The sequence below is a fragment of the Barbus barbus genome, assembly GCF_936440315.1.
Source record: "Barbus barbus genome assembly, chromosome: 20".
Lineage (NCBI taxonomy): Eukaryota > Metazoa > Chordata > Actinopteri > Cypriniformes > Cyprinidae > Barbus > Barbus barbus.
The window spans coordinates 9,617,785-9,645,437 of NC_136748.1; the positions used below are offsets into that span (position 1 = coordinate 9,617,785).

Genomic DNA, 27,653 nt, shown 5'->3' on the forward strand with positions numbered 1-27,653 from the left:
TTTTCACGATATTCTAATTTTTTAGATGCTCCTTTATATAACTTGAACCTAACAATCCTCTTCATGTTGTAGCTCCAGAACCAGAGCGAATTAAGGGCTCCTACTGCAGAGAAGGCCGCCCTGTTTCTTGATGCCGCCATCGCAGCACGTAGCACCAACCGGCCAGATGCAGATGAGGAAGACCGCCGCAACTCCCACATGCTGTTCACCTTACACATCTACCAGTACCGCATGGAGAAGAGCGGCAAGGGTGGAAGTAAGTTTTGTTTGCACTGAGTGAAATGATACTGCTATGTTGTTGAAGGCTCTGCGTGTGCTAAATTGATTATACTCAGTCTAGTCTAATTCCTTCTCCTCCTCCTCATTTTCCCAGTGAAAGGGAAAATACATCTCAAGCTTATTAATGTAATAGCTGTGATATTACAGGCCAAATCAGAGAGCTACCAGACTCCCTTCAATTTGCCTCTCGCTCCATCATGGTAGGAGGGAAATCAATCATGTCTGCTTTGACCACTTCATTAAACTTTAATGGGCATTTTAACAGATAGTAATAATTCATTAGCAGCTAACTGCTCTAATCAAAGTATAGAGGTACCTGTCACTGTGTTATCATGCTGCAAATTTGCATAGGTAAATACAGTGTTGGTCACCATCCTAGAACAGTGAAATTGCCATGGAAGCTTCTTTAAATGGCTTCATCAAGCCTGTTGATTTTAACCCACTTTTAGAATGGCCAAATGACAGACAAAAAAAATTAAAATAAAATGGCTAGGAATAGAGGAAATAGCTTCCCCGTGCTTTTCGCAAACGTAATGATATAGTGTTTCAAGGTCTAACATTTCTCTGTATCAACATGTGTAATAACAGTGTTGGTCGATTGTCAATTCACCCGTCATCCTACTGTATGACTTTGTGTGAAATAAAACAATTGTAGCTGAACCATGAATTAAGAATGTCTTTTAGTGTCCTTATTCTAGTAATTCAGCTGGAACTACTGTATATTCATTGTCCTTGCTAGACATACAGTAGCTGAGAATATAATCATTGAAACAGTTCCACGTCAGTACAGCATCCAGATTAACACATGATTAACCTTTAGTTTTTTATCAACAGTCTGTTATAATCGCAGGGCAAAGATGAGTAGATCACAGAGGCTCACTTGTCTATATATTTAGAGAGTAGTATGAACATAGGTGTTTATCTAGGCCAGCTTGTTCTGTCTTTGAATCAAAACGGGCTGGGTAACTTACTCATGAATAAATCATACACGGTCATGTCAGCTGCAGGTCTTCTCTGGGGATGTTTATTAATATATGATATGTTATTTGCCACTCCTCACTTTGCCCGACATTACCTCAGTGTAGGAGTGCCGTTATTGTATTATAACCGCACTGGCAGCGTCTCAAACTTTCAGTGATATTGGTAATGAGTGGGGTTGACAGTGTATTTGTATCTTCCATTACAAGGATGATTTAGCTGGAATTATCTGTACAGAATGAGATATTGCCCTCTCAAGTAATCATCTGTGCTGTGTTCATTTATTTTGTTCGGTCAAGTTTGCTTGGCCTGCAACCATAATACTTTGGAATTAAACTTCATAATGTACGTTGTTTTATTTGCGACGAGCTTTGGGAATTAACTAATTGTCATTTACTCTTCTATTTGTTTTTGCCTATTGGCTTTTATCACTCTAAATATTCATAAACGCTATTGTGTTTCCATGGTTTTGTTATAATTAACATATGCAACGAATTTGAATGAATGTGAATTGCTAGATCAAAGCAGAGCTGGTGTAAATTTATCTGAATTTCATTTTTATTTGTGGAAGGACAGTATGTTTGCACTGGTTGTAGTGTGGGACACCAGGGATTACCTCTCATTTCCTCTTTTTTTCCCCTCCATCAGTGTCTGGTGGTAGGAGTAGATTGCATCTGATTGACTTGGGAAGCTGTGAGAAGATGCTTTGTAAGAGCAGGGACGCAGGAGGAGGTCTGTGTCTGTCTCTGACTGCATTAGGAAACGTGATACTGGCTTTGGCCAATGGAGCTAAACATGTTCCATACAGGTAAGAAAATTTACATATTTGCCACAAAATAACAATAAATCAAAACGGGCCATATTGCTTCAAATGTGTAGATATGGATCTAGCATCTTTGATATAAAGATGTCTAATCAAATAGCATTACTCGCATAAATAGAATTAAATGATAATTCTGAATGCCTTCCTGAGGTCTTATGCGTTTTTATAGAGGATGTAATACTGAAGCATTTGAGCACATAATGAAATATGTGAGCCACAAGCTTGTACCTGTGATCTTTGTGTTGACAGGTTTTTTGTTTGACCAATGCAATGCATCTGTGTTTTGCTGAACTCATAGAACACACCCCTCTTTAAAAAAATAAAATAATAAAATATTGCAAATTGCATATGCCTTATTTCTCACCATTCTAAAACATATTCACATTTGGCAGAATTGCAGTATAGACATATTTGTAGCTTTTTGTGATTAATATCATGGTAGGACTGTATAGTGAACATTTTGATGGTTCTGCAGTTTTACAGAACAGTTAACGGCCAGGCTTCCTCAGTACTTCAGTAAACAGCTGACTGTCTGCTGACAATCTATCAACCTGTGTTTATGCTGACAATGAAAATGTATTTTTCCAGGGATAGCAAGCTCACCATGTTACTGCGAGATTCCTTGGGGAACATCAACTGTAGAACGACCATGATTGCCCACATCTCTGACTCCCCTTCCAATTATGCAGAGTCTCTTACCACCATTCAGCTGGCCTCCCGAATCCATCGTATGAGGAAAAAGAAATCAAAGGTAAATAATTAACTGACTAGAATTTAGGAATTCTTAAAATAATCGTATATTGTATTTGGAGGATCCAGTTAAATGTGGTTAAGATCCAGTTTTAGACCAAATGATATCAACTGTCTAGGAATAACAACCTAGAAATATGTTTAGTGCGTATTAACATCAAAAATTATAATGAGATTGTAACTGAGTTTCATAAGTTTTTCTGTCATAGGAAATGTAAAAGTCACTTGATGTATGGCCCTTGTGTTCATATTTTAGTGACATGGTTACAACTATACCACACCAGAGTTCCAGCTTTTTTTTGTTTTGTTTTTTAATGATATTTTGTCTTTGTCAAGTATGCATCCAGTTCCTCTGGAGGAGAGAGTTCCTGTGACGAAGGAAGGATCCGTCGACCACCACATTTGCGGCCCTTCCATCCTCGCACTGTGGCCCTTGACCCAGATCTACCATCATTCCTCAGTGATCCTGACTACTCTTCAAGTAGTGAGCAATCATGTGACACTGTAATTTATGTTGGTCCTGGTGGTGCTGCCATCTCTGATCGAGAGCTCAGCGACAACGAAGGACCCCCAGCCTTTGTTCCCATCATCCCCTCTCTTAACCGTAAGCAACGAGGGAAAGAAGGGCCAGTTGACCATGATCACTTCAAATGCAACACCTTTGCTGAGCTTCAGGAGCGTTTAGAATGTATCGATGGTAGTGAGGAACCTACAGACTTTGTTGGAGAATCTGAAGGGAATTCTGCAAGCCCTAAAATGGACCATGATGCAACTAAGTTGAAAGAAGGCTCTGACTGCATTTCAGTTTCTCCCAAGACTCCTACCAAAGCGCTCTTATCAACACAGGACAGCATATCCAAAAAGTCAATTTCTGCAGCCAGTAAACTGCCTGGCAGTCCAAAACACAAATCCAAATTAGAACATTCCAAGTTGCAAAGTGCCACACCGGACAAAGATCTCAAAGACATGTCTGAGAGTAGAACAAGTGCAGATGGTGAAAAGGTGCAAATGTCAGGTAATGGAACACTTCTATGCACTCCAGTAAAACAAAGTAAACCAACAGTATCCCAAAACTCAGAGCCCGTGGTTTGGGAAAAGGTTTTTTTCAGTAAAAAGTTACCCAAGCCTGCTCCCCCACCTCCACAACAAAAAGACTATGTCAGGGTCAGTAGTGAAAGTGAAGAAAAGTTTGCCACAAGGATACCACCAATTGGGATGAGTCATCAAAAAAGAGGTGATTCAAATGAGAACTCACCTGTAAAAGTCCATCATCTTAATCCCAGGACTTCAGGTGAAATGAGGTCCAATCTTAGGGAAAGGTGCATGGAGAAGGACATATTAAGGACAACTGTAACCCTTAAACAGCCAGTGGAGCTAAATGGTGAGGATGAGCTAGTATTCACTCTTGTGGAAGAGTTATCAATTGGCAACATTGTGGACAATGGAAGGCCCTCCAGTATTGTGAGTTTCAATAGTGATTGTTCACTACAGGCCCTTGCCTCAGGATCCCGTCCAGTAAGCATCATTAGCAGTATTAATGATGAATTTGATGCCTATACATGCAATGTTGGTACCTCAGAGGCAAACATTAAAATGGTGGCACCATTACAGGAGAAAGCATGTACTTCACTTGGCAGCTGTGGTTCTTCTATCACTTCATGGCTTAGTGAAGTAAGTGTCTGTACTCTGGAGAGTGAAGGAGCCCAAACAGTAGATGTCTTTCTCCCTCAAGGTACTCATACTGGCCCAGACAGCAGCTTCTATCTTGATTCTCTTAGGAAGTTCCAAAGCAGCCCTCAAAAGGAACCTAAAAACTCCTTGAATGATAGTGGCTGTAGCGTCTCAGATTTGGACAGTGACAGTGCTATATCAGGCAAATTCTATCTTAGCAAGTGCCCATCCTCTTCAGAGGCCCCACAACAGTCTGCCAAAAGTTTACCAAAACTTGCAAAGGCAAATACCATTAATTTATCCAATCCCAAGTCTTTTCAAGATTCTCAAGTTGTCCAGTGTAGTCTTTCTAGGAAATTAAAACCTACCTCATCCGCAGCCCAGAGTAGCAGTATCAGTGGAAGCAGCTCCAGTAGCAATTGGAGACGTGAGCCACCAAGGCAAGACTGCATACCAGATCCATGGCACCAAGTAGATAGCTCACTGGAGTCTTCTATAACCTCTAATTCAAGTTCGTCCAGGCTGATTAAAAATGGAATGAGTGGAATTCCTGCAAGAAAAGCAGGCACAAGCAGCAACAGTGTACCTCGATTTCCCAAAACACTAGGGTCAAATCCATCCCAAAGGGTGGTGGACGGATGTGAAAAATCCAGCATCAACAGGAAGATGGAGTCCCCGAGCAAGATGCCACAGCTCAGACGAGGTGCAACGACACTCGGGACAGTTCCAGTCATACATTCATCCATTGATGTCAAGCTTGCTCAAGATATTGGTTCCTCGGGAGGAAGTTTAAAGTTCTCCTCTTTAGGAAAAAGTGGAAAAGCATGCAAGCAGGAGGAGAGTATATCAAAACCTGGCAATATATCACCACCTCCTCCTCCAGTTCGCAAATCTAGTTTGGATCAAAAGAATCGAATCCTGTTTCCCTCAAGTGCCTTAAAGTCTGCTAATGAGGCAGGCAAGTCTTTAGCACCAAGGGCTACAGGTTTAGAGGATGATATTGATCTTAGCTCTAGAGGAGATTCAAATAGTTTAAGAACATCTAACTTAAAGTCAGAGCATAGTTTGATAAAAGCAACCTCTAGCCTCAAAGCTAGAGGAGGTAGAGGTGATACAGGGCAGCTTTATGGAAGCCAGATATCTCTAGAAAGATGTGACAGTTTGTCATCTTTGGGGTCGAAACCTGCTCTTAGTCGAGAAAACAGTGGTGCTAGTCTCAACAGCAAGTCATGTAAGTCGGTCGGTAGATTTGGATCACCTGTTGCCACCTCTTCCCCAATTGCTACCTCTCCACCTTCATGTATAAACCCAGTGACCACTGTAAAAAGTGGGATTGTCAAAGGCAGCCTTAACGCTAGACAAATACCTGTTAATGCAAACAAAGCTCGTACATTATCTGCAAGCAACTCGAAAACCCTGAGCTCATCCACTAAGTCTCTTGTGGCACCTGCAACAAGGAATGCCAACCTTCCACCTTCAGGAAAGACTGCATTACCTCGAGCAACAGTAGGAGGCAATGGTAAATCCACAAGGGGAACAATCATGGGTACCAAGCAAGCAATGCGGGCAGCAAACAGTCGCGTTAGTGAGTTGGCCTTGGCCAATCCTTCTGGGAAACATGCAAAGGGCTCGGGTGATTCAGACAGTGGCAATGACAGTGGAGTGAACCTTAATGATGACAAGCATACCCCAATCCCCATTCTCCCATCTCCATATAGTAAGATCACAGCCCCCAGAAGACCTCAACGCTACAGCAGTGGCCATGGAAGTGATAACAGCAGTGTCTTAAGTGGAGAGTTGCCTCCTGCCATGGGAAGAACTGCACTCTTCTACCACAGTGGAGGGAGCAGTGGATATGAGAGCATGATCCGTGACAGTGAAGCTACTGGTAGTGCTTCTTCAGCCCATGACTCCATGAGTGAGAGTGGGATGTCCTCCTCTGGCCGCACAAGGAGCTCCAAAGCACCCAAGAAGAGGTCAAATGGTGAGTAGCATCTCTTATTGTCTATGAAGACCTGAAGTTTTTGATAGTCATATTGCTTTCTTAGGTTTTTTTTTTTTTAAATGTCCCTTAAGCATGAACATACAAATAATTAGCACAGCTTAGAATTTTCCTATTCCTCAGTATATTTTTGCTTGCTTGCTATTTCTTTACCCATCCATGTAATGTTTCCATGTCCTAATTACTTTCCTGTATCACATATTCCCTTTGTCTCTCCATGGACCAGGCCTCCAGAGGAGGCGTCTCATTCCAGCTCCCTTACCGGACACCTCCTCCCTGGGGAAGTCTGGGACCACGGGTCAGTGGGTTGACCTTCCCCCTATATCCGGACCACTTAAAGAGCCTTTTGAGATCAAAGTGTATGAAATTGATGACGTGGAGAGGCTTCAGCGGCGAAGACAAGAAAAGACAGATGAGGTTAGAATGGGTTGTCTGGGTGTTTTATTTATTTTTTTACTTGCCTTTTATTTTTTGGAAACTGAGATCTGGTTTAGTTCATTCATATTTAACCTTAGTCCCTTCTCATGGAAATGTAAAACGTAATATATGCTTGATTATTTATGCATCTTACATAGGATAGTTACAATATGTGATGAATAATACATAGATGAATAACTATGTATAACTATGCTTGCACATTGCATAGCTGAGATGTCAGAGACCAATTTGGTCCGTAACTACCTTCCCAAAGATTTGCTTTGATCTAGGTTGAGATATATTTTCGTATATAAAGAGCAATATTATCATCTCAGCAATATGCTTCATGTATTATATTCAAACACTGGATACTGAGTGAAGGTTTTGTCCTTTGCTTCTTATCAAAAAATATTAAGATAATGTACAGCGTAGGGCATTAACCTGCCAGTAATAGGGCATGAGAAAAAACGTTTTTTTCTTAAGAAAAGGAAAAATGGTTGCATTTGAAATACTAGAGTGATGAAAAGCAATTGACTACCTGGAATTAATTGGTTTGGGAAGGAGCAAGCATAGCAGCAAGTAAGAAAGGGTGTAAACCTGTTGAAGTAATATGCTTCATATTACTTAAAGCATATTACTTATACCCACCCCCTGTATTTTACAAATACAAGATTTTCTAAAGATCCATCATTTTATAAATGCATCTATAACAGTTTACTGGTATATTAAAAGTGATTGTGTCAAGATATCATGTAATAATTGTAGGGTTTATAACACCACTATATCATAATTATATAATAATTATTCCCAAATGCAGCATTTTTTTAAGTTTTTTAAGTCAATTACTTGTATGGTGGGAAACTAAATTGTCTTAAACCACAATTAAGCCTTAAGAATTTGAAGAAAGCAATGGCTATGTGGCTATAAACCAAAGATTATTAGTGATCTGAAAGCTTTTTCATGTGAGGAATGGGCCAAGATTGCAGTACAGAGGTGACAGAAGCTTCTAGGCATGTATACTTTTATTAAAAAAAATCTCAACAGCAAATTGTCTTGCATATGAAGGGGGTTGAATAGTTTTGACTGCCACTGTATGTTGTGTATCCCCACTTCTTAGTATATAAATTATTTTCATCTTTGCTTCTACAGTCAGTTCAGGATGTTGAAAAGGTATGCTGATTAACTGGCATGGATATAGCTCGATTGTATAAATGAACCGTACTGTAACGCAAGGATGCTTTTATTCTTCCATACAATGCCTGGAAAATATCACAGTATTATTATAGTCCTGTAACACATGCTTCCTTTGTGCAGAAAATGTCACAGTCAGTAAGCAATTTTAAGGAACCAGCATTGTGCCACAATTTTCCTTCTAGTCAGTCCAGATAAGCAATTTAACCATTATGTCAATCTTCTGTGCACAGGGCCTGATGTATTTTAACACTAAATTAAAGGTTCTTGAGAAACGGCAGCAGCAAATCAGAGATCTCAGAGCTAAGCATAAGACTCTGAAAGAAGAGCTGGAGGACACAAAGTCTAGATTAATGATGGATTCCAGCAAGTGGATTGGAGAGTGTAAGTATTACATATTTAGTGCTTCTTCTTGACAGAGGGGAAAGTTCATGCTAAATGCTTCCAATCCATTTCTTTGGAATAACTCTGTTCTGGTTTGTTTTGCAGTTGAGGTGGATGAAGATTTGGATCAGGAGTCGCAAGAGTACTTGGAGGCATTGGAGCAGGCTACGGCTGAACTGGAATACTGCGTCAACCTATGCAAGTCCCGCGTCATGATGGTGACCTGCTTTGACATCCGAGTAGCATCTGACGTGCAGAAAGGACCGCGTGAGGTGGAGGTTTAAGAACAGAATGTGGTGATCGATGGACAGTGACAAAGAAATTGAGGAAGACAGGAACCTTTATGTCTGAAAGGAAGGATATTGAAATGTAGCAGCTGGTCCGGCGATTCCGAGGAAACAGAAATGGATCAAAGAATGATCTTTATAATAGGATGGCACACTGAATTCTGCATGAAGTAGGAACTTATCTACTGTTCTGGTTATATGCAGTGCCTCATAACAAACATGGAATAGACTTACACAAGGAAAGAGAAGAATCATTCTCACTTACCGAAGAGTTATTCAACCACACCACAAAGTGCCTTTTTCATATGACTGTTTTGTACATTTGTTGTCAATCATTATTTTTTCTACTGGTGCTAGTGCTATGACCAGCATGCCCAAGCCGAACCATATTTTTTCTGTTATTTTATTGCATTGTATAGTGTATTTATATGATCATATAGTGTGTGAAATATCATTTTGGGTGCGAAAGGAGAGCAATAAGCTGACTTTCCGTGCTTTGCCTTTGCCTCCTGAACTATCACCTCTATCAGCATATTGATATTAAACCTTTTGAGCCTTACGTTGTATTTGTAATTTTCTGTCTGAGTGTTTTTTCTACTTTTCAAATCAAATATCTGTCTTTTTAAGGAACATGGTATCACAGCAATGGACAGTCATATGTGATGCAAGCCAGTTTTAATAAACATGTTTGGTTTGGTTGCCTTGACTCTTCCAGTCAGACTAAAAATGGATACATATCTGACTTAAACAGATAACAGATGTTTTTTTGTTTTTTTTTCCAGAGAATCATATTGGTGATTTGAATTGGTACTACGTTTGCTTAGCCATGTTGAATGTATGTTAAAATATTTGAATGAGCAACACAAAAAAATGTCCAAGAATGTAAAATCTCGAGCATTGTTATTTGTTCTTATCACATAAATACATGCAAGTCGATGTCATTGTTATGCTCGCGATGGATGCATGTTGCTTGAGAGGCGTGATCTATTAAAATGCAGATTGGCCTCTTGTTCTTGTTTACTTTAAATAGACACTTTGGCAAAGGGCATTCATCAGTTTAACCTGACATGTCTAGCTCAGCCTTTCTCTGTGGACAGAGAGTGCGTTGCATTTAAAGAGCTGTGGGTGTGATTAAAAAGGGGTGAGGCGACATTTGTGTGTTACAAGAAGGACTCTTTTCCATACCCATTCAGACAACAGCGTCCAAAAAAAAAAAAATCTGTTGAGATTTTAAACACTGTGGCTTGCTCAATGACATATTTAATACTATTAATACACACTCTTTACAGACTAAGGGAACATTGATTCTGCCATTAAAATCTTGACAGTCCATGTACCCCAAATATTACTACGGTCCAGTCCATGACGCATTGCAGGTTTTTTTATCTCCACTGTGGATGTCTATCCAAGCCTTAGTCATATGCATCAATGCAATCATGGTCTTAAACAAACAACCTCAGAAAATACAACAGGAAGCATTTAGCACAAATGACCGTCTCATAGGCTAGCCTTTACAGGACATACTGTAGAAACAGTGTTTTTCAGCACTCAATGTGCTGTTTAATAACTGCTGTAAAAGACCACCTGCTTTTCTCTGATGCCATCACAGAAATTTGCTGGTGAAAGTGATTCAGTGTTTTTAACATGTAGCTGCCAGAATGACTTTCCTGTTACTTGTCTGTCAAAGGCTGTGAATGAATTTTCGATCTCATTCGACATTGACGTTAAGGAACTCAAAACCTTTTCTTGGATTTATTTACCTTTATAAACACACTCTCAGGCCCTTTTTCAAGATGCTGCATGAGATTTGTATTTTTTTCTAGACTTTTATTCTTCATCTTTGAATTTTGTAATGATTATGCTGGCATTCACTATACTTTAAGTACATGGACAACAAACTGAAACTTTTTTTTGAACGAAAGCTGACAATGTATGTTGCATCATGTTTCATATCAAATCATATTTTCTAACTTTTTTGGTTTTGTAAAGAATTTTCTGACCCTCTGTATAAATGTATTATAAGGCAGCTTGGGATAACACTGTTTTCTTGTTAATAAAAATGTCCTTCTTATATGTCTTAGTCTGTTCAGTTATTTCCTTCAGATATTTCATGAATATTTATTTCATTATTTAGATGTGTGTTTCATAAGAAAGGGGTTGATGACAGGCTAATTTGTGTTTTCTGAAAGAAAATTCAAGAACTCTTCAAAACATGCAAATTCTAGGGTGTTGTTGGTTAGCATTAACATTAATAATAATGGAATCTGCAAACATCAGTAATATTATTATAAAACATATATGCGTATATGATATATTAATTTCAAATATTGTAAAAAAAAACAACAGTGCCGATTTTGGTGTCTGAATATATTTAATATAATTGTCATGTCAGCAAATCTATATGTAAATAAAGAACACTTGTGTTATTGAAAATTCTTTTCAAATATGGTAAATGTCAAGGACAAACATATGGCTAAAAACGTGATCGTAAACTAGTTTAGTTTCTAATATATCTGCCAGAACTTGTTTAGTTACATTTTTATCTTATGAAATTGTAAATATTTTGTCTGTTGAGTATTAATACACACAAAGTTGAAATTTCATTCAATGCCAAGCTGCTATTTAAACACAGTGGAATTCTAGTTTATGACTAAATCATTCTAGCTTAGTTTATCCATCTTGGTAAACACAGCAAGTACTATATAAAGAATGAAGAATATGTGAGCAATCCACAGGTGTTGGAGAGAAATATAGAAGGTGATGAGCTGTGTCGGCAAACCAGCACAGCACAGATTCACACAAAAACACATGCACATGCATTCAACACGGTGCTGTCACCTCGTCATCCTGTTGCGTTGCCACCTGCTCTGATTTTCACACACGAATAGTCTATTTGATTGGGGAGTACACACAAATGCACACACACTTGAGCACACATTCACAAACACACATGTCCATGGGGGTGATTACTGCTAAATGCACAGCTCACGTCTTGCAATTTATCAGCCTAACAATCTAAGATAACACTTTGGCTTTCTTCTACAAAGTGGTTGTGTATGGTTCAGGTATTTTTCAGTGCACACTGCACATCCAAAACACACAAGGCCATCATTTAAAATAAAATGCAGGTCTTTAACCAAGCTGCACAGCATGCTAATGCTAGCTGGCTATGTTGTACATATGTTGACATCTCCCTGGCCCTATTATTCCCCCAGCCTTTCTGTCTTCATTCCACTGAAAGCCGCAGTAATGATTTGGCTATTGTGTTGCAGCAGCTGGTCACTGTATCGCTAATCAAATCTGTAGCCTTTAGCCTAGCTGGCCCTGAGTGCTTTTTGACAGCATGCAGGAAAGAGCGCCAAATCACTCCAATGACAATGATTAAAATGTACACACAATCTATTCTGGGATACTATTTCTAATTTCTGTGTCATTTATTACTGGTATAATCACCATAACTGGGAGTGACAATAGGACTACATAGGTTCTGGGCATATTACCAAAGGGTTGCTTTGATACTTTAAAGCGTATGTGTTTTAATTGAGTAAACTGGTCTGTTCTCTATAGAGAAAAGTCATATTTACGTTATATTTCTGTTTAATATTGTTAATTTCTTCACCCTGATATCTTTCCAAACCTGAATACTTTACATTAATTATATACTTCAATAAAAGTTATATATGGTTTGGAAGATGGTGAACTTGTTTTTAAGGTGTGTTTTTAAGAGCCTCTGAAACCTTCCACCTTTCCCAGCTCCACCTGTCTAGATTCTATCCTTTCTGACAGATTTATGTATGCGTATTTATGCAGTAGCAACATATCTTACATGTTCACTGCAGTCTGTCTATGTATCTATTGACAGTTGCAAGTCTATACTTGATTTGCTGCAGCAGCAGTGTGTGCAGCAGATATAGTCTGCCAATATCAAACACATTAATATTGTCATATTCATTTACATGCTAAAACTGTTCTGAGAGTCATGAATCTACTATCTAGAAGTTGTGAACAACTTATTTCTGTTTTATTTAATTGTATTTTATTAATGTAGCATAGATTATAGAATAGTAGGCTATCTATAAAAATGTGATTATAGAGTTTGTAGTAATGTGATTGTGAAAAAGATATTCTAGATAGTAAAATTTAAATTATATTCATATTCATCACACTTTTATTTTGATAGTTCACTTTAGACATTTTACTAACTATAGGTAACTTTGCAACTACATGTCAACTGACTTTGATCAATTTGCAACTACATGTCAGCTAACTTTCGTTAGGGTAGTTGACTATTAGGTTAAAGTTAGGGTTAGTAGAATAAGTTAATATTCTAGAAAAAGTTACTTATAGATAGTAGAATGTCTAAAATGAACTGTGAAAAATAAGTGTCACCTTCATATTAGCTTATGTAAAATACATCTCTGCAAAATAGAGCATGCATCTGTATGCTGTTGGAAATGTAGGGATACGATGCAAGTCTAAAAAGTGACAGCCACTCATGAAAATGCAGAGATTTACTGTATATATGCTGAAAAACTGTGCCTACAAACCTCAACAGCACACACACACACACACACAGTCATAGATGTATACATAAAACTACCCAAGTGTGTATGTGAACAAAATATTTCCTTGTTTTTTATATAATATTTTTTGTCAGGGTACTAGATGATAGCACCCTGAAGATAGGAGAAATCACATTTGTCACATTCATGCCATATTTCCTGTTGAGTTTATATCTGTTCATGCTCATGCATTATTAACTTATGTAGCCAACTTCCCTGGTGTGTGTGTGTGTGTGTGTGTGTGTATGTCTTAGAACTTCAAACCCTCAAACCTTTCCAGCTCTAACTAAGAGATCTCAGCTTTTAGAAAGGGCCACAGCTCCTGCACTCTACCCATCAGAAATGGACCCGTTACCACGGAGAGGGATTTGTGCTACACTGCTGAGTCTATGGTTTCAAAGGGCCATTTTGACCCTGATGCTGAAATGAGAACCCCTGGATGCTCCTGCAGAGGACAGAACGTGACAGCAATGTGATGAGGAGGAGTTCAAGGAAAAGTCATGAGAAACCCCAGCAGTTTTGAAGCAATCCAAGATATATTCATGTGAGTTTGACGTCTAGAATAAATCAGGAATATACTGATTTCTAAATATTTCTCAAAAACAACAATTTCTTGAAAAAATCTCAGAATATATATCTTGCTCAATCATAAAATTCCAGAAAGATTGCTTTCATCATTTAAATTCAGAGTTTGCTCTAAGTTGGTCCTGCAGTGTTCCTCTGAAACGCTCCACCTCTACCAGCTCCACCTGTCTAGATTTGCTATTTTACTGATCAATAATAAAAAAGAAAAAGTATGGTAACCCATACTCGGAATTAGTGCTCTGCATTTATCCCATCCTAAGTGCACACACACAGTAGTGAACACACACACACCGTGAACACACACCTGGAGCAGTGGGCAGCCAATTTTGCTGCGGCACCCGGGGAGCAGTTGGGGGTCTCAACTTGCTCAAGGGTCTCACCTCAGTCCATGACTTCCCCAAAAAAAGGAAATGAAAGGACGTGACGTCTGACCAAGTATGGTGACCCATACTTGGAATTTGTGCTCTGCATTTAACCCATCCAAGTGCGCATACACAGCAGTGAGTAGTGAACAAACACACACAAACCATCAAAGCAGTGGGCAGCCATTTATGCTGCGGTGCCTGGGGAGCAGTTGGGTTCACAAACTGTGATTTATAAAGTTATATTATAGTATATTTTATAATAAATAAATTTTTTACCCCAAACTTTTTTATTACATAATCATTTACTTACCTTTCAAATATTTAGATCATTGCCTCTTGTAACCAAATGCAGTTATTTGAATTTTATAACAGAGGAGAATATTATAATTCAATAATAACATAAATACAGGTTGGTTCCTAACACAAAGCTTTTGTATGACTTTAGAAGACTTAGTATAAAGTACACATTTTGAATGAACCACTGTTATCTTGTATGGTAAATGATACCAATAGTGATTGATTGATTGATTGATTGATTGATTGGTTTGTTAATTTTTTTATTTATTTACTTTATTTTAAGACTGTTTATGAAGTTATGAAGTTATGAAGTGCCGTCACCAAGCAGGAAACATTATTGTTGCTCCCAGCAATGCTGAGTGCACAGACTAAGAGTAAGTGATTGTTAGATTTACTTCCTCTTGTCATTTCTAAAGAGTAGAGCCTTCAGCACCTTAATGACACAGGGTCTCTAAGTCGGTCATTCCCATAAAAACGCACAGTTGATTTGTGAGGGAACTGAACCAATCCCTATATTGCTTAGGTAGATCAAGGAAAACATTATCATGCCCCCTATAATTTATTTTGGTTTACACCTGACATGATAGGTTCATGGTTTAATTTAGCCAGAGCAGTATTTACACTTCCATCCTAAAAGTTCTCTTCCACACCTTGACTTTTTATGCTGCTCCATGTTTATTGGTTCAAGCAGATTGAAAAGATTTGTCAGAATAGAGGATCCAAAAGTTATAAAACTAAGCTAAATTGCAACATTCTGCAACTACTATATACAGTTGTGTTTTATTTTATTTTATTTTATTTTGGAACCTGGTAAAACAATAGAAAAATATGCTTTGTTGTAACACTTTTTAAAGTGTCCTTGTTACACAGTACTTACTATAATATGTTTACTATAGTAATAACAGTAAATTATGCATAATTATAAGAAACTAAATGAAAGAAAATTATTCTGTAGTAAGTACATGTTATTAATCACTATTACTCAGTACTGTAACAAGGACACCTTAAAATAAAATGTAACATTGTTTTTGTATGTTTTTAGATATCACAAATAAAATAAAATAAAATACAAATAATTATTTACTTATTTACATGATGTTATAGTATATGATTCCTCGTCTGTCCTTTCCTCTTCCACATGCAAGCTTAGACTGTTTTTCTGCCTTTGATACTGTGGGATTGTTTGTGCCACCCATTGTCTCTGCAAGTTGGAAAATTAAAAGAGAATTTATGAGTGCCCTCCAGTCAAGGGGTACAGCAGCCGGCCCGGGCTTTGTTAGAGGAGCAGCAACAGTATGGATTTACAACTTTGCAATCAGGCAGAGTTCGTGTTCTAAAGCAGGGGCCTGCTCTTTTAAGAAGAGCAATAAACTCGGCCAAATGCTGCCACTTACTCTAAGTAATTAAAACAAGCTGGTTCAGAAAGAGACCTTAAACTACCCGAGTGTGTGGGTTAGATTTAGTGCTCGCACATGCCTCGCCCTGCCTAGGGTTGCTTCAGGGGTGCTGTAACTATTGACAGACCCTAACTAACACACATATCACTGTCCTGCGGGTCAGTCCCACCCACTGCTTTAAGCTGAGCCTTCCCATGGGACTATGCATTTGGTGCTCTCATGTATGGTGCTGTCTTATGATTGAAAACATGGCTACATCGGAGACTTTTTAAAGCATTCGAATTCAAAAAGAGCTCCCATTGGGGAACATGATTTTGGAAGATATGTAAATGAAATCAAAGTAGTGGTTGTACTATTAAAGGGGAAGTTCATCTGTCATCATCTAATCACTGTCATGTCACTCGAAAAACACTTTTAAATACACACTTCAGATTATTCAAACTATATGTTGTGTTCATATGAGAACTTCTGTGTTTGCATACAGTCACAGTACTGTAATCTCAACACCACAAAAGAAGACATATGAAGAGAGTTTAGTGATTATTTTGGAAACACTTTAGAATAGGGAACACTTATTCACCATTAACTACGACTTTTCCCTCAGTAAACTCCTAATTTGCTGCTTATTAATAGTTAGTAAGGTAGTTAAGTTTAGGTATTGGGTAGGTTTAGGGATGTAGAATAAGGTCATGTAGAATAAGGCTACTTAATTACTACTAACAAATGGCTAATATTCTAGTAATATGCACGCTAATAAGCAACTAGTTAAAAGACCCTAAAATAAAGTGTTACCATTATTTTGTATATCTTTAATGATTTTAAGGCTGAAGAAGGGTAAATTACATATAAAAGTGCCCATAATGAAGAAAAAGGGGAAAAATCTCTGTCTAAGTTCTTATTAAAAAAATTTGAATAGCTTAGCAAAATTAATATTTTATTTACGTTGAATACATGTGTACAGAATTCTTGTTTTCAAAAAAGCCTTTTATATAGATATTTAAGGAGAAAGTGTTTATTTATTTATTTACTTAAATCTCATGAATTATTAATTCCTAAACACAATATATGTTTTTGTGGAATCACATCATGACATTTTACAAAATGGTCAAGCATTGATATTTTATGAGAAAATATCTGATATTTTAAGACAATTATTAACCTTGAAACCTTTATTTGAAATCATTTCCTGTATGTATTTATTTACTTATAGTTAGTGTTTGGGTATGTCGACTGCAACACATTAATTTGAGTTGGTGGACAACAAAATTATATATATATATATATAAAATACAAAAAAAATCTATTGTGAAATCAAACACATGATCATCAAAGAAGAGCTGTATTCAAATCACTGAATATATGAGTTGCATTTTAAAAGTGTTTTTGCACAAATAGTAGATCTCAAAAGAGCATCATGTAATTGACCCAGCAGACACCGTACAAACTATTGTATGACTTCAGAAGACATATGATAAACTGTACCAATTGTAGTTTCGAGCAACATGAGGTTGATTACATTTTTAATATTGAAGCAAACAATCCCTTTTGGTAGCTATTAATACACTATTATCTTAAATGTGGCTGTCTTTGTGTGGATGGATGTGGACCTGCCGGCTCAGTTGGCATGCTAACGTTATCCCAGCCGCTGCTCAGAATCTCAGCATAATAGAGATGTGTGGCAGACACAGGTCTGATCCAGACTGACAGCAACCTGGCAGCAGTCGGCCAGGCTGGTATATCCTCTTCATTATCCTTTCTCTGCTCTTGCCCCCCAACCGAGCTACTGCATACAGTCAGACAGTGTCGCTGCTGGGGGATATTTCAGAGAGAGGTGACCCTTAGATCGACCACTGAGAGAGAGGATTGTGCTAATTAGGCTCAAACAATGCCTTATAACCCATCAAACCTGAAGCCAACATCCTCATATCTTTATTGTGCTCCTCTATTGTTTAGCGAAAAGCTTATATTGGTTCTCGGTAATATAAGGCAAAAAAACTGATTTGGTCACACTTTATTAGGCATGCTAATAAGCAACTAGTTAATAGTGAGAATTGGTCCCTATACTAAAGTGATAATACAGATTTTAGTAATTTGGTATATTAACAAAAGTTATTGAAACAAACTGATCATTGTCCGAGTCCAATAGATTTTGGAGAAAAGCACCCTGAAATTTAAGAAATTTTAAGAGTAGAAACATGGTAGCATTTTAATATATACAATGCATCTGATTCTAAGGGATTAAAAACTAGAATAAGAAATTATACCATCAAATGTACGCAATTCAGTGTTTCACACTCCAGGCCTGTAGGTGGCAGAAATGCATATTTTATGTTGGTGTGTAGAAGAAGCAGAAGCAGCAGCAGCAGGTAAACATATTTTTTACAAAGAAAAGCTTGAAAAATGCTCAGAAGGTGCCATTTACATTTAATAAAAATCCTGTTATATGGGTTTGGAATGGCATAAGGGTGAGTAAATGATGACAGAATTTTCATTTGTTGGTGAACTGATGCTTTATGAACTGATGCTCAAGTTGTTCATATTCCGAATTTTAGAACATAAACCATAACAAACATGATTTATGCTACTGGATTTGGATTTGTGTGTTTATGTTGTCATTGACACCCATGAATCCCATATGTTGTGAAACATGTAACCTTCACACTGCAGTTGTTTAAAGACAGCTAGAGCTTTCATCTGCAGCATTTTCCTCCTTCAGACCGCACACATGACCACACTATAATCAGTGTTTGGAATGCAGTCGATCACAGCACTGAGATTAAAATAAACTGCATTTGGCTTGTTATGCAGAATGCAATGTTTGTAGATTTGTTCATTTGGGAAATGTTGATTTCAAAGCTTGAGTGTCTTGAGGTGAAAGGAAATAAATTAGTATTAAATTGTTTGCATACAAGGAAAGTAGTTGGCGGGAACAGCCAGCTGTGATGGCAGAATTCAGTGTTTATGTCTTGCATTTTAATAACTTCTGGCATGCTGTTTAAGGCGCGTCCTCAGTGCTGTCTGTCTTTTTTTCTCTCCATAGTTTATGAAACATAGGTATGTTAAAATTCTGTTTGGAAATTTCAGTTCAGTCAGTCATATGAGTCGAAGTCAGGGGCTATTCAAAGAAGAATTCCTTCTGATTGCTTTTAAAATGTAACCAGGTTTAAGGTGAACAATGCACATTTACTCATATTCCATTGTATAACACTACATATTCTTGTATGCTTATTTATATATATTAAGATTTCTAATGATACAATCAGGTTTATAAACTATCATTCAAAAATGTGACGTTAGTAAGACTTAGGGTTGCCACCTATGTCTGATAAAAAACCTGGACATATCGATGACCTGACCGACCGCTTTGCTCACAAGTGAAAATGTCCATTAGACCAGTGGTTCCCAAACCTGTCCTGGAGGCACCCCAACACTGCACGTTTTCGTTGTCTCCCTAATCAAACACACCTGATTCAACTCATCAGCTCATTATCACATTGGTTAATGAGCTGATGAGTTGAATCAGGTATGTTTGATTAGGGAGACAACGAAAACGTGCAGTGTTGGGGTGCCTCCAGGGGGCTGTTCCATAAACCAAGATTAGAGTATAAACCAGGCTTATTTCGGTTAGTCAGGCTTATTTTTGGTAGATTCGGTTTCATAAATCAAACTTAAAAAAGTTCAAACTCCGTTACCCCGGCAACTAATGCTGGCAAACGAACCTGGTCCGGAGCAGGCTAACTGTCAGGCTAAGCTGAGCTCCTCTAACTCTGACCAATAGGAACGCATCCATATTACCACTGACTCTCTCACATACAGTCAGTTTAATTTATTATCGGTCCAAAAATAAAAGTATACAGAAAATACACCTTAAATAATCAAATAAATAAAAAATAGGCTACAACCAACTGTATTTAATGTATTTTGCCCAAAATGTAGGCGAATGACATTTTAACATAGTTGTGCATGATCAGAAGTTTCTAGCCATGCAGCCTTTCTCTCTGAATTTATGACAGCTGTACCTTTTATGGTTATTAGAACATTAAAACATTACAATCTAAAATGTCTCTTTAAAGCATAAAAACACAATCAAAAGTTAAAATCACTGAATTAAAAATGTAAATTTATAATAGAAATCAGAGTACATTTTAACTGATAAGAGGAACACACATTTAACTCATTTGAGCTAGTGATTAACAGTTGCTGCTATCATAAAAATACACTTATATGTAGTAAAATTCTATGTGTCACATTTAATGTCCAACAACAAATATTTTAGCAGAATGTATATTTTATTCAGAATTCTTGCGCTAGTATTCTATTCTGCGCTGTCTGTGTAGCGCGCATGCGCGCCGCAGCGCTCGTTCTCTCGCATAAGTAAGTAAGTAAGTAAATTTTATTTATATAGCACATTTAAACATAGCAAAGCTATCCAAAGTGCTTAACAATGTAACAGAAATTAAAATGAAAAAAGAAAACAAAAAAGGAGCAAACAAGACAACCAATAAAACATCAATAAAATTGAAATTAAAATGCTAAGGAAAAAAGATATGTTTTCAATCTTGATTTAAAACTGGTAATGGAAGGTGCAAGGCGGCATTCTAGAGGTAACTGGTTCCATAGACGAGGGGCATTAACTGAAAAGGCTCTGTCACCCTTGGTTTTCAAACGGGAGCGAGGGACAGATAAAAGAGCCCTGTCAGTGGATCTTAAACGTCTGGTATAAGCCTCGCCCACTCCTGACAGCTAAATGGATATATTTGCATGGCTTTCTGACATTTACAGATGTAAAAAATATACCTGTGACGTATCAGTTATGCACTGAGGAAAACACAATGTTTCAAATGCGTTAAACAGCACAAATATTCGCTGTTTGCTATGGTGATCCATGATCGACATTAAGGCCTGCTTCAGAATAAGCGTGTACTCACATTATCCTGACTCACTGAACCTGGATAGCATTAGTCAGATTGCGTGAACTTGAATTGTCGTTTATGGAACCGCTTTAGTCCCGATTGATTAGCGTCTTTTATGGAATAGCCCCCAGGACAGGTTTGGGAACCACTGCATTAGACCCACAAGACAAAATTGGCCTTTGTGCAGTACGATTGTGCATAGTCGTGACTCGTGAATATTTTAAACATCTCAAGTATTCTCACTTATCTTATTTAACTTATAGCTTACCTGATTGCTTAGATACTGGTGTTTGTGCTTGCTTTTGCTTCCTCTTTGCTAAAGAAATAAGTAGAGGGATGACATTAGATTTGCCACCCATGTTAACAAACAATGTTGACGACGTACAATCGTCTTCACTGCTTCAATTTGCCGCCTGTAGTAACTGGCTAGCTGCCAAGACAGACGCGCTAGATAACGTAGTCTACGTCACACGACACACCCATCCCAGAGCCAATGATAGTGCATTCTACACACAAGAGACACCCTATGAGAGACACCGACCACTCTGTGCACAATGCATAGGCTATTTCAAGTGAGAAAATAGTAAATTGAACATACATATTCACGTAGCCTTTCGAAAACCGGGACATTCAGTGTCCCGGGAGAGTGGATAAATTTCCCGGGACAGGTTATTAAAAAGAAGGACAATCCCGGTAAAACCGGGACAGGTGGCAACCCTAGTAAGACTTAGTTTTTAGCAAGAATCTCTTTTGTTTACCAAGACTGTATTTATTTCATCATTGGCATTGGTATGTGACTGAAACGTTTGCCTTTTATTCAGTAAATTGCTCCAAAAATAATCTCTCTTGATGTTTGAGAGTGTGCGGACCTTCTTCAAGCTCTTACTTTTTGGGAAACTTTTTTGGTCTACGCACCTCATTTGGATTATTTTGAAGGCGCGCTGAGTCTCTGGCTGCTTTCCTGTATCATAAATACAGTAAAACTGTAAAGTTGTGGATTATTATTACAATTTCAAAGAACTGTGTTTTCTATTTTAATACATTTTAATGTGTAATTTGTACCTGTTATGACAAAGCTTAACTGTCAGCAGCTATTACTCAAGTCTTCAGTGCCACATGATCCTTCAGAAATTATTATAATTAGTATAAATTTGCTTCTTGAGAAATATTTCTTCTTATTATGATCATAGTTAAAAATAACCTGCATCTTTGCTGTCATTTGTGATCAATTTAATGTGTTCTTGCTGAATAAATGTTTATGTGTATGTATATGTAGATCACTAATCCAAGCCCAAATAATCAACAATCTAATATAATGGCAGCTAGTGTGAATATCCTTACAAGAAGCTTAGACTCCACTGGGCTTGGGCTACGAACAGATGGACTTCTCTAATGATAAAGACCCTTTTAATTAGCCTGTCCGTGGACGTTTATTCACCTCGTATGGCCACCTCCCCAGTAAAGTTTCATTGAGCGGACTGGCCTTGCAGCAGGCTTCTGGCATGTGCCATCTGGTGGGCTGGGGGCTCTATGATCTCAAAGTGGCACCCTTGTTTCTTCCCACTTCAGTGAGCCGGAAAGGTGCTGAGGGAATCGAGCGAGGAGCTGGATCTGGTGAGGGTGTGTGTGTGTGTGGGGGGGGTGTTCTCTTGTGTCACCTTTTTTTCCATTTTTGGTGGGTGGGCTATTCTTCATGCATGTTAAACTGCTTTAATGTAATGGTGACAACAGGAAAATCAACAGGGAATGAGGGTTGTGTAGCCCCCCCATAGCCAAGCAGAACTGATTAATGCTGTTGTTGCTGATGACATGGCCTTTCCCTGCTGGGATACCCAGCTTTGTGTCCTGGAACCATTGTTAAAAGCATGTACTTTTTACCTTCCTGAAGTAATTAACCACCAATATTTACCATCAACATGGGATAAACCGTATTACATAAGCTTTAATCCATCTGTCAGTCTTCCATTTTAAATTAGTCTCTTCACAGAACAATTTTCAAGATGGAGGGCAAAGCTAAGAAACAACTCAACTTTAGTCATTATGAGTGAATTATTATGTTCATTGCTTTGATGTTTGACTAGAAGTCCAAGGAAAATGCTTTAAATGTAGTCTCCATCTCAGCTACAGGTTAACTGTATTTTCCTCCTCACAGCCTGCTCTCCATTATAGAAACATGATAAGATGAATTGAATTCATGAGTTTTGCTTGTTCTTAGATGGAATGTACAAATTGAGTCTTTTTTTGTGTGCTCTTTGTGCCCTTCTTCTCACTGGAAGGTGTCTATTCCTGATTATGTTTCATTCGCAGGTGGACATTTAATTTGTCTGCGGCTTGATTGCTTCCTCTACCAGAGAATGCACAGAAGGTCATAGCATAACCTTCTTTGTCAAACAAATTGGCTGCCTGCACAATAAAAGTGAAAGAGAAAAGGGAAAGAATGTGCTTTGAACATCATAAGATGCAGAGATGTTTGATTCTGAGAAGAGATCAAACATTAAAGTATTCAACTACAAATGGAGTAAGGTGAAACTGGCCACACTTACTCGTCTCTCTCTCTCAAAACATCGACACGATGAAAGTGTTTTTCATGTGTTTAGTTCCTCTAGACTTCCACTATGGAATAAACAACAAGAGCTGTTGTTTTTTATTCCTCAGCATAAAAAACTAAACAAAAACATAAGTCTTAGTTAATATCCACTCTGAATAATACTAATCAAAAGGACCAATGGATTTCACTGAACTTTTTTTTAGGGAGGATGGATAAAATATGGCATGAATGTCTAAACACATGATGCAGCTGTGCAGAGCAAAAGTAATTCACACTGCATTAAAATGAGCTGAGAAATTATTCATTAAATTATGTCTTCCTGTTTATCTTCATGTCATCAGCATTATGAAATCATTATCATTTTGTTATCAGGATGGAAACCAGGAAAGATATCTGTCTGTGTCTGTATATGTGTGTGTGTGTGTGTGTATCTGTCTATCCAACCATCCATCTATCCTTCTGTCCGTCTGTGTTTCCGTCCGTCCGTCCGTCCGTCCATCCATCCATCCGTGCTTCCGTCCATCTTTCCATCCATATGTCTGTCTAGCCGTCCATCTGTCTGTTCATCTATCGTCTACATATTTCCGTCCATCCGTCCGTCTATCTATCTATCTTTCTGTCTGTTGGTCTTTTTGTCTAAAGGTCTGTCTATGTGTCCAGTAGGTGCTATATATAGGCCAATTATATAGTTCCATGTTTGATCTTTCCAGAACATCTTATTCTGCTACATGAAGCAGTGAGTGAAACACTCCATTTGACCTTTTACAATACAGCAAGAGTTTCACCAGGGTCTTCAGTCGTTCTCATGCCTTCAGTATAAAAAGGTCTGAAGAAACTCATAACTTATTGGATGGTTAATTATTTTACTTTTACAGCATGGTTGCTTGATGAGAAGAAACATAGTAAATCCCTAAGGCTGCTGAAAATTATAACACTGGATTTAATGGATGCTCTTTCATGAAGCTGACTTCAGCACTGCTGAATGATGTGAAATTCTGTTTTACTGTAAGCTCAAAAGCTGATCAGGATGAATAGTTGTGAAAGTCCTCACCCAGTAGCACAGATCACACATTGAAGTGCTGAAAAGTGTAGAATTCAAACTAACAGCTGGAGATGTCAGTGAATGTAGGGTAGCCAACACGTCATGAAATGTAGGCAGTGAATTATAATTTGGATTTGGATGCTGCTCAGAATGGTAGTCAGCAAATGTGTATCTATGGTTGCAAAAGGCTTTTGACTCTCAGTTTTATACTTTTAGAAATATATATGTATTCAAAGATTTTTGGTCAGCACTTTAAAAAAAATTTTTTTTAAATGTTTTTAAAAGAAATCTCTTGTGCTCACCCAGGTTCCCTGATGAAAAATATGAGGAAAAACAGTTTGTGAAATAATAGTATGATTTCAAATAACTGTTCTCTATTGTAATAAATCTCATATTCCCATTTAGTCAGTTTATGAGACTTGAACATATATGTACTGAACAAAATGCGAAGTAAATAAATGGAAACTTGGTGAGTTTAAGAGAGTTACTGATTTGTATACAGGGGCCTCACAACCAGGCCTAAAAGTGGGACAGTGTGCATAGGGCCCCTATTCAGTTAAAATGAAGTAGTGGTGTCCCCTTAGTAAATTATGTGCAATGGGCCAGAATTCCTAGCGACTCTATTGTCTCTCTCTCTCTCTCTCTATATATATATATATATATATATATATATATATATACATACAGTCATGGCCAAAAAAATCTGCACCCTTGAAAAATCTGATCAAAGAAGTCTGTAAAAATTAATCTACATTTTTAATCCTTTTGATCATCCAGAATCACTCCAGACCCTTTAGATTCCCAGCTGTTGGAGCTTCTTCTCTTCAGTTCACCTCACTCATTTTCTACAGGGTTCAGGTCAGAGGACTGGAATGGCCATAGAAGAAGCATTTTTGTGTTGTTTTTGAGGTTTGTGTTCGGATTATTGTCCGGTTGGAAGATCCAAACATTTACATTTACATTTACATTTATTCATTTAGCTGACGCTTTTATCCAAAGCGACTTACAATTGCTATATATGTCAGAGGTCGCACGCCTCTGGAGCAACTAGGGGTTAAGTGTCTTGCTCAGGGACACATTGGTGTCTCACAGTGGATTCGAACCCGGGTCTCTCACACCAAAGGCATGTGTCTTTTTAAGATTTCAAACATGGGCCATTTTAAGATTTCTAACAGAGTCAGTCACTTGTTGATTTTTTATCTATTGGTATTTGATAGAATCCATGATGCCATGTGTAATGGCGCGAACGAGACGTGATGCAAGCGGATCCAAGTGCAAGCTTTTATTAATAAACATAGTCAAATCACAGGCAGGGTCAAACAACAGCAAACGGATATGGCAAGAGTAATCCTAGGGCAAGCGTGGGTCTTGATCGGCGAACAATATCCAACAGGGCAAGGCAGAGAGATAATCCAGGTACACGAGCAATAGTCCAAGAGAGGTGCAAACAGAGTCCGAACGGCAAGGCAAAGGGTTAATCCAGGAAACACGAGTAAGAATCAGAACACGAGAAAACACACAAGGCAAGGCAAGACTATGACAACTATGTGGGCTCTGTAGAGTAGCTATCGCTAGGAGAGTGCTAAATGCTATACAATACTCGTCAATGACAGAGAGGAAGTCCAAGGCATATAAAGTGTGTGTGATTGTGTGATCAGTTGTGTAATCAGAGCAATGTGAGATTGGTGACAGCTGTGTGTCGTCAGTGCAATGGATGATGGGAATTGTAGTCCAGTGGTGAAGTGCAACAGTGGTGCAAGAGTCCATGCGGTGAGCGGGTGACCTCTGGTGGTGAGTGAACGGAAGTTCATGGACCGGATTCGTGACAGCCATGTGTCTAAACAAGATGTCCAGGACCTCCAGCAGAAATATAGGCCCACAACATCAAAAATACAGGAGTATATGAGGTATTTTTTATCCCTTTGTTCACCAAACCCATCTTGAGTGTTTGCTGTTAAAAAGCTCATTTTTTAGTTTCATCTGACCATAGAAGCAGTCCCATTTTATGTTCCAGTAGTGTCTGACAGCTGAATATGCTGGAGTTTGTTTTTGGATGAGTGAGGAGAATTTTTCTTGAAACCCTCCCAAACAACATGTGGTGATGTAGGTGCTGTTTGATCATTTTCTTTAAAGGTTTTCTGACCCCAAAACTCAACAATTTTCTGCAATTATCCAGCTGTGGTCCTTGGATAGTCTTTAGCCAATCAAATTCTCCTCCTCACTATACATTAGGACGATATAGACACATGTCCACTAACTGGCAGTTTTGTAACATTTTCTGTTGATTGGAAATTCTTAATTATTGCCCTGATGGTGGAAATGGGAATTTTCACTGCTCTAGCTCTTTTCTTAAAGCCACTTCACTAATTTGTGGAGCTCAATTATCTTTTGCTGCACATCAGAAATATATTATTTGGTTTTTCTCATTGTGATGGATGATTTAGGGAATTTTGGCTTTGTTTTCCCTCCTATTTATATTTCTGTGAAACAGGACGCCATGGCTGGATAATTTCATTTTCATAATCACCCTGGAGTGTTCAAAATTGTGAATATGAATGGGAATATACTTCAGAAATACAAACCCGATTCCAAAAAAGTTGGGACACTGTACAAATTACGAATAAAAAAGGAATGCAATAATTTACAAATCTCATAAACTTATATTTTATTCACAATAGAATATAGATAACATATCAAATGTTGAAAGTGAGACATTTTGAAATGTCATGCCAAATATTGGCTCATTTTGGATTTCATGAGAGCTACACATTCCAAAAAAGTTGGGACAGGTAGCAATAAGAGGCCGGAATAGTTAAATGTACATATAAGGAACAGCTGGAGGACCAATTTGCAACTTATTAGGTCAATTGGCAACATTATTGGGTATAAAAAGAGCCTCTCAGAGTGGCAGTGTCTCTCAGAAGTCAAGATGGCAAGAGGATCACCAATTCCCCCAATACTGCGGCGAAAAATAGTGGAGCAATATCAGAAAGGAGTTTCTCAGAGAAAAATTGCAAAGAGTTTGAAGTTATCATCATCTACAGTGTATAATATCATCCGAAGATACAGAGAATTTGGAACAATCTCTGTGCGTAAGGGTCAAGGCCTGAAAACCATACTGGATGCCCGTGATCTTCGGGCCCTTAGACGGCACTGCATCAC

At 38.0% G+C, this 27,653-nt stretch overlaps 1 protein-coding gene across 1 annotated transcript in view; it reads left to right on the forward strand.

Moving 5' to 3' along the window:
- The window catches only part of LOC306886160 (kinesin-like protein KIF26A), a gene marked incomplete at its 5' end in the record, with an annotated part of 97,800 nt that extends 86,946 nt beyond the window's left edge, over window positions 1–10,854 (forward strand). Inside the window, 7 exons of the mRNA XM_079443065.1 lie at window positions 73–256; window positions 1,906–2,065; window positions 2,669–2,831; window positions 3,167–6,485; window positions 6,730–6,920; window positions 8,345–8,495; window positions 8,601–10,854. Of these exons, the coding sequence (XP_079299191.1) occupies window positions 73–256; window positions 1,906–2,065; window positions 2,669–2,831; window positions 3,167–6,485; window positions 6,730–6,920; window positions 8,345–8,495; window positions 8,601–8,779 (4,347 nt within the window). The 3' untranslated portion in view covers window positions 8,780–10,854. The remainder of the gene's footprint in view (window positions 1–72; window positions 257–1,905; window positions 2,066–2,668; window positions 2,832–3,166; window positions 6,486–6,729; window positions 6,921–8,344; window positions 8,496–8,600) is intronic.
- Window positions 10,855–27,653: the final 16,799 nt, after the last annotated feature.